The 11,147-nt window shown below is 44.4% G+C and overlaps 3 protein-coding genes and 1 pseudogene across 3 annotated transcripts; all 4 read left to right on the top strand.

Moving 5' to 3' along the window:
- On the top strand, nucleotides 1-960 carry LOC133048611 (olfactory receptor 13C7). Its single transcript, XM_061132359.1, has one exon. The coding sequence runs from the start codon at nucleotides 1-3 to the stop codon at nucleotides 958-960; it is 960 nt and encodes a 319-aa protein (XP_060988342.1).
- A 6,268-nt stretch (nucleotides 961-7,228) lies between these two features.
- LOC133048598 (olfactory receptor 13C7-like) lies at nucleotides 7,229-8,338 on the top strand. Its single transcript, XM_061132346.1, has one exon. It carries the CDS (start codon nucleotides 7,379-7,381, stop codon nucleotides 8,336-8,338), a length of 960 nt encoding a protein of 319 aa, XP_060988329.1. The 5' UTR covers nucleotides 7,229-7,378.
- A 1,698-nt stretch (nucleotides 8,339-10,036) lies between these two features.
- Nucleotides 10,037-10,143, top strand: LOC133049006 (small nucleolar RNA SNORA70; annotated as a pseudogene).
- A 48-nt stretch (nucleotides 10,144-10,191) lies between these two features.
- On the top strand, nucleotides 10,192-10,543 carry LOC133048858 (large ribosomal subunit protein uL16-like). The gene has a single exon (XM_061132696.1). The coding sequence runs from the start codon at nucleotides 10,202-10,204 to the stop codon at nucleotides 10,502-10,504; it is 303 nt and encodes a 100-aa protein (XP_060988679.1). The 5' UTR covers nucleotides 10,192-10,201; the 3' UTR covers nucleotides 10,505-10,543.
- The last annotated feature ends 604 nt before the right edge of the window (nucleotides 10,544-11,147 follow it).

Raw genomic sequence — 11,147 nt, 5'->3', positions numbered from 1 at the left:
ATGGAAAGTGCCAACCAGACAGCCTCTGTGACAGAGTTCATCCTCCTGGGCCTCTCGGCCCACCCAAAGCTGGAGAAAACGTTCTTTGTGCTCATCCTGCTCGTGTACCTGGTGATCCTGCTGGGCAACGGGCTCCTCATCCTGGTGACCACCCTTGACTCCCGCCTGCACACGCCCATGTACTTCTTCCTGGGGAACCTCTCCTTCCTGGACATCTGCTACACAACCTCCTCAGTGCCCCTCATCCTTGACAGCTTCCTGACCCCCAGGAAAACCATCCCCTTCTCAGCCTGTGCTGTGCAGATGTTCCTCTCCTTTGCCATGGGGGCCACCGAGTGTGTGCTTCTGGGCATGATGGCATTTGATCGCTATGTGGCCATCTGCAACCCCCTGAGATACCCCGTGGTCATGAGCAGGGCTGTCTATGTGCCCATGGCTGCTGGCTCCTGGACTCTTGGTGGTGTTGCTTCTCTGGTTCACACATCCTTGGCGATTCAGTTACCCTTCTGTGGGGCCAATGTCATCAACCACTTCACCTGTGAGATCCTGGCTGTCCTGAAGCTGGCCTGTGCTGACATCTCCATCAATGTGGTCAGTATGGGGGTGACCAATGTGATCTTCCTGGGGGTCCCAGTTCTGCTCATCTTTGTCTCCTACGTCTTCATCCTCACCACCATCCTGAGGATCCCTTCAGCTGAGGGGAGGAAAAAGGCCTTCTCCACCTGCTTTGCCCACCTCACAGTTGTTGTCATCTTCTACGGGACCATCCTCTTCATGTATGGGAAGCCCAAATCCAAGGACCCCCTGGGGGCAGACAAACAGGACCTTGGAGACAAGCTCACCTCCCTCTTCTATGGGGTGCTGACCCCCATGCTCAACCCCATCATCTACAGCCTCAGGAACAAGGACGTGAAGGCTGGTGTGAGGAACCTGGTGAGTCAGAAATGCTTCACCTGGTGATGTTTGGAGGACAGATGTTCCTGTAGTTCTATGTCTCTTGGCTGCTTTCACTTGTGAATCTCAGAAGAATGTGCCTCCCAAAGAAGATATGTGTAAAGAGTCATCACCAGAAAATTGAATTACACATACAAGGGAGAATTTTAGCCATTACTGGACTTAATTTTTAGAAACAATGAAACCTAAAACCTGATGGGAGTGTGACTTGAGGGGATGGAAGTGAAATGAAGCTAAAAGAACAATTTGTGATGTTCCTGCTTCTCTACTGGGCAGGCCTGAATTCACCTTTGTGAGCAAGTTGCTCCTTTGCTTTGAGAAAAACAGACTAATTTACCTTTGTGTTACATAAAGATTCAAAATCCTGCTCTAAAAGGAGGCACTGAAGCCAGTGTGGGGTGAAATTTCATGACACAGCAAGTAGAAAAAATAGTCTTCCCTGTAGGTGAAGTGGCACATCTTCACATTTTATTTTTCTTGGAGGCAAGGTTGAGACTGGATATGAGAAAGAAGCTGTCTCTGAGACTGAGAAGTTGGGACCTTGTAGATTACACACAGGGCGCTTCTTCTGAGGGCAAGTAAGGTGAATCCTGCAACACGTGTGTGGAGGGTCTTCGCCTCGCATCTGGATACAAGCTTTGTGTTCCTGCCCCAGTGAATCCTGAGTACACAGTCTGGTCCTATAGTCTGGAGAGTTAAAGGATGGTTCTATGGGAAGAGCAGGCTGGGGGCAGCACCATGATTTGAGGAATGCTGGAGTCAAGATGCTCAGATGTGTCCAGTAAGAGATGGAGCAAGGCGGCTGGGCTGAGGACCGGGTGATAAAACTGAAAGGTGGGGCCCATTCACATGTACCGACAAGTGTTCCAGAGGTAGAATGTGTGAGGGTCTCAGTCAGCAGTAACACAGAAGGGGACAAAACACGTAAGGGAAGGAAATGGCCTCATTTTCCTCCAGGCGATCAGAGGCCCATTTCTCCCTGAGAATCAAAACTTTGCGATGGAAACACATGCTCTCAGCCTGCCTTGCTTGGACGTCCTGGGCTCCTCCCGCCTGAGAATTGGCCAGCCATACTCTTGTGGCCCCACAGTGCTTTCCTGTGCATTGAGGGGAGAAACCTGGACACAGTCACCGCCCTGTGGTCCCCTCAACAGTCTCCGGGCTGTGGGAGCGCAGGGCATGTTCCCGTTTCACCCTTTCATACCCAGTATTACCTGTCCCACCCTGAGGGGATGTGCCTTTCCCTACTGAGCACAGAGTCCACCCATGCCCTTCTCAGCTCACTAAAGGGAGGAGGACCTCAACTTGAGATCAGTTCTGACCTTTATAATCCAGAGTTTACTTAAAAATGAAAGGTACTTGCAGAGCAATCTTCCTTTTCAACATACTTCATTTCACTGGTTTCTGGCTTGGAGATCTATGCCCAGTTCCCACCCACATCTTTCTTAAGGACCCAAGGAGGTATTCCTCCAGTTATTGAAAGAGCTGCTGGCAGACAGCCTTCAGCTGTCAGTCATCTTTGGAAATTCGATAAGAGGGCTCTTAGCTGAAGAGACCTGACTCACCCAAGGTCAAACTCCCTTCCCCAAGGCAGCCCATATCCAATGACTGATTGGTGAAGGGATATAAATGCCTCTTCCTACTAGAGACAACTCTGAACAACCATCCCAGCACCAGGGTCCCCTGTGGTGTTGACTGAGGCCTTTGTTGAGACTTCACCACAGCCTGTCATCCCTCTCTGCCCAACCCTCCATCCTCATCCTCCCTTCCACCAGTATTGAACCCAAGAGCTCTCCCTAATAAACCATTTGAGCTCCAATCTCTGTCTCAGAGTTTGCTTCTGGGCAAAACCAAACTGTGACACCATGCAAAGTCCAATGCTCAAGTAAAATGTGTTATCTTTTTAGAATCCTGGACACTGGTGATACTTAGCAAAATCATGGAGAATAGTAGGTGGATGAGGTGGCACATATTGTGTTAGCATCAGAAACTTTGGAACCAGACCTTGGTTAGATTATAGCTCCTCTCTTTATCATGGTTGTAATCTTGAAGTTTGTTTTATACTGTATGTAACTTCTCTGAAATCTTCCCATTGGCCTCCCTCCCCTGTCCATCTCTCTAGTTTAATGTTTCCCAATCTTTTTCTTGCCGTAAAACACATAGAAAATTATAATAGAGTTTGTATACAAAAAAAAATTGGGGGTTTTTAATGGCATGATTGATTAAATCACCAGCCAGTAGTGATCAATGTGACCTCCAGCCGCCCTCCTCTCCCTGGAAATCAGGGGTTAAGACTGAGAGTTCAACCCTCTACTCAGAGTTGGTTCCCCTAACAATCAACTTCAATCTTAGGTGCTTTCCAGAAGTCACCTTGTTAACATAAACCCAGTTGTGGCTGAACTGGGCTTGTTAAGAATAACAAGATACCCCCTTCACTTTATGGCTCTAAAGTGTTTTTCAGAAACAGGATTAAAGACCAAACACTATGATGGAAGTTGCTCCCATTGCTCTTATCGCTAAGGAAATTCCAAGGATTTTAAGAGCTGTGAAGGACTTGGCAGTTGTGAGCCAGAAGCTGTGGACAAAGTCCAAATATATGTGATAAAAATATCTTGGTCATCTGAATGGACAAATATATATTTTGTATAAATCACAATGTCGCAGAACCTTAGTTTATATTTTGCTGATTATAGTCCTGTAGTATCTGCACCTGTGTTTCCTATTAATTGATGATCAGATCTACATACTTGAGAGGTTTCAGTGTGGTGATGAGCCCACGGGCTCCTGAGATCTTTTGACGGGGCCCAGGTATCTTTGATGGATTCTTGCTTTCTAATTATGTCAAGTTGTTCCAGGCTCAACATGGACAGTTCCTCTCCAGACCTGGAAACAACCATTTTTTCTAAAGAGCTCTTGTTTCCTTTGGTATTCAAAAACCACAATCTGGGTGCTAGGGGGGCTATCGAGATGTCAAAAGTTTCTAGGCCTTTTCAGTGGAATACATATGTACAATTTAAATTAAGATCTACAGAATTTTTACTTAACCTCACTGACTTCTTCCCCTAAGTATATATCCTCATTCCGGAAAAGGATGGAGAGGACTTAAAGTTACATCAATGTAGTAAGATGTCACGAGCTACCACGGACAGCTTCTGTAAAGAGCAGAAATGAGTCAAGCTGTCCCTTTGATATGTATTTCTATTCCTGTGTGCCTGGCAGTACTTGGGCCGACTGGAACAACTGAGGCACTGGCGTGTGCCCTTCTCTTCCTCGTGCTCCCGAGCTTTCCCGAGGAGACCCAAGCTCATACATAGACTCTGTGCGACCCCATCCCTGGGATTCTCCAGGCAAGAACACTGGAGTGGGTTGCCATTTCCTTCTCCAATGCATAAAAGTGAAAAGTGAAAGTGAAGTCGCTCAGTCGTGTCTGACTCTTAGTGACCCCATGGACTGCAGCCTACCAGGCTCCTCCGTCCATGGGATTTTCCAGACAAGAGTACTGGAATGGGGTGCCATTGCCTTCTCCACATACATAGAGTACTGGGGGGCAAAGGGCTGGGGAACAGTTCAGGGAGAAACCCAGAGAGGGAGGAGAGGGAAAGAAGGACTCCAAAGGCATCTTACAGCTCAGGGTTGACCTTCCGAAATCTTGGTGAGCACAGTCACCAGTCCCTGTTCACCATGGGTGGTCTCTGATCAAAAAAGGCATATGCTGCAGACAAGAAGGAAGCTAGCAGGTCTTCTCTGAATGAGGGTGAAAAGTCCTGAATTCTGCAATGCTGCTCTGCTCAAGATAGAGGTTTCCGAAGTTTAAGAGAGGTTTGTTGAATATTTGAAAGGGTGAAACCACAGCCAGAAGCTTGGTCTCTATGGTCAACAGTCTCCAGGGTATTAAAATCATGCTTTCTAACAATTTACACTGCATGTTTGTTTGTTCATTTATTAATGTATAGATGTCCTATGTCAATATGTTATGATGTACATTATAAAATGTTTACAAAAATAGAAATTAAAAAGATGGAAAGAGATAAAGAAAATATAAAAAATAAGAGTTAACATGGGGCAAAAAAGAAAACAAAAGTAGGTCACAAATTCACTTATTAATTCATTTAGCAACTGTTCATTGAATGCCTACTGTGAGCCTGGTACATTTTTCATACATCTAGGATACATCTGTGAACAATGCAGGAAAAAACCTCTGCCTCTGTGAAACTGACATTCTAGCAGGAGAGAAACAGACAAGAAACAATGACTAACAAATATAAAGAAATAACTGAGGGTGTTAGAAACTGCGTGGTATCAGGACTGAGGCATAAAGGAGGACTGAACACACGCATCTAATTTTGCTCCTTTGTGAAACCTGCAAAAACTACCATAATATGTTCTTGTTTTGCTTAATTTTGTTTTTAATGACTAAATCAACAAGGTTAAGGAGAAGAAGGGAGATATCAGAGTGAAGACTTTTTGAACACTGGAAAGTGAATGGTCTAGTGGCCTTTTCCATAGCTGATCTGATAGAGCCAAATCCTAGGCCATAAACTAGGAGAGCTGAGCCACAACCAGACCTACAGCACAGAGGACCCGCTGTACCAAGTCCTTCTGGGACCAAGGATAAAGAGGGATGCTGCTGAAATAAGGAGGACTGGGCAAAAAACCTCTAAGAAACACAGGTCCCAGACCGCCTCCCTCATTCTGTGAAGTTGGTTGACTGTCCCTTACCTACCTTAACAAAAATTTATTCTCTGGAGAGGGTAAGACACATGCACCAAAGAAAGATTCCAAACAAAAGGACATCATTTCTGCAAATCAACTGGCCATTTTTGGATCCAGAGCTGCACTACCTATGAAACCAGATTCATTTATGAGCCCCCAATGCTCTGTGAAGGCCTGGCCTATTGTAGGCACTCTGAATTTATTTGGTGGGACACAGAGAAGAGGGAACCTTCTAAGTCACTTGCTTTTTTCCAGTCCTGAGATCCTAAATTTGGAAATGCCAGGGGTGCTAAAGGGTTTGTCCTGTGGGCTTCACATCCTCCCAGCTCTATTGTGGGCTCTGCTGAGTTCTCACTGACTGGGGCGTCAGGTTAACTCTGGCAGGACCAGAATGACCCTTCTTCTCCAATGCTTTCTAACTGCTCAGCAGGATGGATACAAAGAGGGGGAGGGGGAAAGGAAGTGCTTCTCGAGGGACTTCAGAATAATTGGATCTCGGGGACATAATCTCAGATGTATAGAGTTTCCAAATTTTGTCACTTCAACTTCTAAATTTTAAATCACTTCAGGGACTAGAGTAATCCCAGGAGCAGAGTGGGATTTAAATGGCTTCATGTCTGCAATGGACAGTCCTTTGTGTATTTTTTCTGAAACAGAGCATAGCCAAGAAAACTTAGCTTTCATCCATCTCAGGGGCTAACGCCTCTGGCTGCTACTTTCAGACTCGATTGGCTATTTTAGGCTTCTGGACTATCCTCAGGCAGAAGAAAAGTGATTTTCTTTATCGACCTATTTACAAAAAAGGTAAGAGAACACCATATGTGTGTGTGTGTGTGTGTGTGTGTATACACATATACACACAATATATATATATATATATATATATACACACACACAATACTATATACATTAACTGTTGTGGACCCAGCATCATTTCTGACTTTATGTCTTGTGACTAAGTGGCATGTGGGGAATTTGAAGTAAAAGGACATCTTCGTGTGTGACAGAAAGTTCAAGAGCAAGAAATTCAAGAGGTCATTTAGTGCCTGGGATGGAATACCTTTCAAAACAATCCATTCCCGAGTGAGTATGAGGGAGCCGATGGCCAGAGAGGAAAAGGGACTTAACGGTTGCCAGGCCATGAGTGATTGGCAAAGGCCAGCTCTTTGGGTAAATGCTTCTGAGGAGCTTTGGAAGGTGAGTGAAGGAATAAAGGAATGAATATCCCAGGGGCTTGGGGGCTGTAAGAGAGGGAACTGTGAAAGAGGAGAAATGTAACATCCAAAAATGCTTGGAGGGGAATGTTCAGGAATTAAGCACAAAGGAGATGAGTTATTTCCACCAGTCCTATACCTCAAAGCAGGTGAAATCATACAAAGGGAATGTAACACTTCTCAAAAAATTGATTAAAATAAATTGGCCATACACGGTATAACTTGAAGTAAATGTGTGATATCAACCTTGAACATGATTAGAAAAATTCAGTCCAATCTGGTAACACTTTCATGGGCAGCCAAACGTCATAAAGTAGATTTTGAAAAATTTCTCTCCATTTTACTTAGAACAACACAAAGAACTACCCAGATTGCTAGAAGAGTTCCCTAAGTGCTCAGCAGGACAAGTTTCCTCACTGGTTTCCTGGCCTCTTTAGGTATCAGAGAATCATGAAGTTGGCTTTTTGAGTTCAAACAGGTGAAAGAGCAGAGGCACTATGGACAGGTCCAATGAGACCTCCCCCGTGGTGGGGTTCATTCTCCTGGGCCTCTCGGCCCACCCAAAGCTGGAGAAAACGTTCTTTGTGTTCATCCTGCTCGTGTACCTGGTGGTCCTGCTGGGCAACGGGCTCCTCATCCTGGTGAGCATCCTTGACTCCCGCCTACACACGCCCATGTACTTCTTCCTGGGGAACCTCTCCTTCCTGGACATCTGCTACACAACCTCCTCAGTGCCCCTCATCCTTGACAGCTTCCTGACCCCCAGGAAAACCATCCCCTTCTCAGCCTGTGCTGTGCAGATGTTCCTCTCCTTTGCCATGGGAGCTACGGAGTGTGTGCTTCTGGGCATGATGGCGTTTGATCGCTACGTGGCCATCTGCAACCCTCTAAGGTACCCTGAGGTCATGAGCAAGGTTGTCTATGTGCCCATGGCTGCTGGCTCCTGGGCAGCTGGAAGCACCAGTGCCACTGTGCAGACATCCCTAGCAATGCAACTGCCCTTCTGCGGGGACAACGTCATACACCACTTCGCCTGTGAGATCCTGGCTGTCCTGAAGCTGGCCTGTGCTGACATCTCCATCAATGTGATCAGCATGGCGATGGCCAATGTGATCCTCCTGGGCATCCCAGTTCTGTTCATCTTTTTCTCCTATGTGTTCATCATTGCTACCATCCTGAGGATCCCCTCAGGAGAGGGGAGGAAAAAGGCCTTCTCCACCTGCTCTGCCCACCTCACAGTGGTGTTCCTCTTCTACGGGACCATCCTCTTCATGTATGGGAAGCCCAAATCCAAGGACCCCCTGGGGGCAGACAAACAGAACCTTGGAGACAAGCTCACCTCCCTCTTCTATGGGGTGGTGACCCCCATGCTCAACCCCATCATCTACAGCCTCAGGAACAAGGATGTGAAGGCTGCTGTGGGGAACCTGGTGAGTCAGAAACGCTTCACTTGGTGATGGTGGAGGGGTCCTGATGGTTCCTGCTCCCTGATTTCTCTCACCTGAGGGTCTCAAGAGCATAAGATGAAGGGATAACTTCATGCAAGTTTCCATAGGTAAATTTAATTACTCAGAACCTCATTATACCCAAGAACTCTGTGTGACTAGAAAGCAGTCAGTGTGAATTTTCCCATCAATCTATAGGCAATTATACAAAAGTATATTCTTGCTGATCTAGCTTTTTACTTCTCTATATCTTCCATGCATACAGAACAAACTGATGTCAAAAAAAAGTAGCTCTTCAAGTTTTATTTTCTAATTCATAAAAGCTCTACTTTATAGAGCTTTTCATAGTCTATAATTCAGTCACTCATTGGCTCGCTCAGCATATTTGAATGGGTCCATACTTTTATGGTCACCTGTCAACTTTTCCTACTCCATATCAAATAACAGTAGTATTTTTATCTTTATCTTCATTGTACTTTATTTTTATTGTCATTTTAATTCTTGAAACTGTTTCCTGAATCATTCTCTTCCTATGTCTCCGTAATTAGCCTCTTTCCCTTGCCCTTAACCAAGGGCCCAATTAGAAAATCATTTACATCCTTGGAGCAGAGAGAAAAACAAGGTGTGGCAGACTAATACAAAGGTTCAGGCCTTTTTCTTTTTCTTTTCCTTTTCTGAAAATGTTATTCACCCCTGGGTTCTTTCCCTAGATAACATTGGCTTCCCATGGGTCATCAGAGGATTGTGGAAACTGAGAAATGTGGAGGGTAATCAAATAAATTCTATTAACTACCTGACCTGGCTTGACCAAGTGTGCAGCCAAGAGGTGACCATCACTTGCCTTTGTACCTAAGAATCCCCAAAGCCACGCGGTCAGTATTCAGAGGGAGAGGCAGTGGTGCCCAGAGATGAAGGAGGAGACATGTAAGAATCACCTTCTTGACTGGTGAGGAATTCCCTAGAGTTTTCAATCTAGAAGCGCAGCTAAAAGAATGGGCAAAATAGAAAACCTCTGACAGTTGATATGAATTTTTAATCCAACAGAGAGGAAACTAACACTCAAAGCAACCAACCTTTGCTGAAAAAGAGTTATTTCAGGAAGATGGTCAGAAAATTAAAGAAAATTCTCAGTAGTTTTTTTCAGTGGAATTCAAGAGGGTATTGAATCAATACGAGCAGTCTAAAAAAGGAGGCTAGGAGAAAAGATAACTGAGAAATAACAACATTTGCTCAGGGGAAACAATCCCACTTACTTGGATCCAGTATGGAATTCATGAGGACACAGAACAGATGAAAGATGAATAATAACTAAAAATTTTTTCACTGAATGGAAGTTTTAGATATTCTGTTCATAAAAGGTTCATCAAACACCCAGTAAGAAATTATAGCAAAAGACCCACCTACCTAGATTCAAAGATAAATTTTAATCCCTATACATACCAAAATAATTCTGCAGACTTTTCCACAGAAGAAAAGCATATTTCCTAAGAAGGAATGAGAGTCTGCCAATGTCCTGCTGTTCCCCAACTCTAAATGTAGATGTTGGAAGGTTTGTGAAGTTCTGAGGGCAAGGAAATGGGTTGTGAGTCCTGAATTCTACACATCCCTTATCGCTGCAGATACAGATACAAGGGTTTAAAAGACACTTGCTATCATATGTAAACACAGAAAGCGCGTGTCCATACAATCTCTTCATGAAAAGAAGTTAACAAACAGTTAAAAATAAAAAATTGCAATGGCTGCAAACAGCAGCCTCCTTGGTAGTGTATGCAGCCTGTTGCCTGCACAGGTAGCCCTAAGGGACCTTGGAGACAACTCTTCCCAGTGGGCATTCATGACTGGCCTGCTGTTTCTCAGTCTAGACTCCAGACAGGTATGCGCGGTGCCTTTGGAAAGCCCCAGGGCACAGTGGCCAGGGTCCACATTGGCCAGGTCATAATGTCCATCCGCACCAAGCTGCAGAACAAGGAGCATGTGATTGAAGCCCTCTGCCGGGCCAAGTTCAAGTTCCCTGGCTGTCAGAAGATCCACATCTCCAAGAAGTGGGGATTTACCAAGTTCAATGCGGATGAATTTGAGAACATGGTGGCAGAAAAGCGACTCATCCTGGATGGCTGTGGGGTCAAATACATCCCTAATCGTGGTCCCCTGGACAAATGGCGGGCCCTGCACTCATGAGCATCAGCTCTGTTCCCTTCTTAATCATGCTCACCAATAAATGCTATTTCCTGTCAAAAAAACAAAAACAAAAAATAAATAAATAAAAAAAAACAAAAAGTTGAAAGGCAATGATAGAAGAAAGAGTGGGAAATGATGAAATACATGACCATTCAAATCTAGTCAATTCTTATACCAATTTTGCAAAGATGAATACATGAAGGAATTATTAGCAATCATGTTGAGGTAAATAGTGATAATGAAGCAATGATAGAGCTCCAGTTATAATTTTAGATGATTTCATCTAGCTGGGAAATGGAGAAAGAGAAAGTTACGCCCCACTGAAGGCTTCATCTTACGAAGGATATGGTGGAAAGGGGTTCCTATAAATACAGTCCATTGCACTGATACTGAAATGCAGCAAAAGTCTTAATATGCTTGTTGAAAATTTAAGAATAAATACCAACAAGTATTAGGCTGAAGTTTTTGAAAGAATTAGAGGATTATGAAAGAACAAAGAAATTTGATCAAATGAAAAAACTCATTTATTGAACCCGAGGAAATTTAAATCACTATATACTAAACAGATAATATATATTACCCAGTGGTCGCCTTTTTTTTTTTTTTTTTTAAGGAATTGCAAGGTTTTGAACGTTAGATCAAT

Source organism: Dama dama, chromosome 29 (assembly GCF_033118175.1).
Source record: "Dama dama isolate Ldn47 chromosome 29, ASM3311817v1, whole genome shotgun sequence".
Lineage (NCBI taxonomy): Eukaryota > Metazoa > Chordata > Mammalia > Artiodactyla > Cervidae > Dama > Dama dama.
This window is presented reverse-complemented; position numbering and strand designations above follow the sequence as displayed.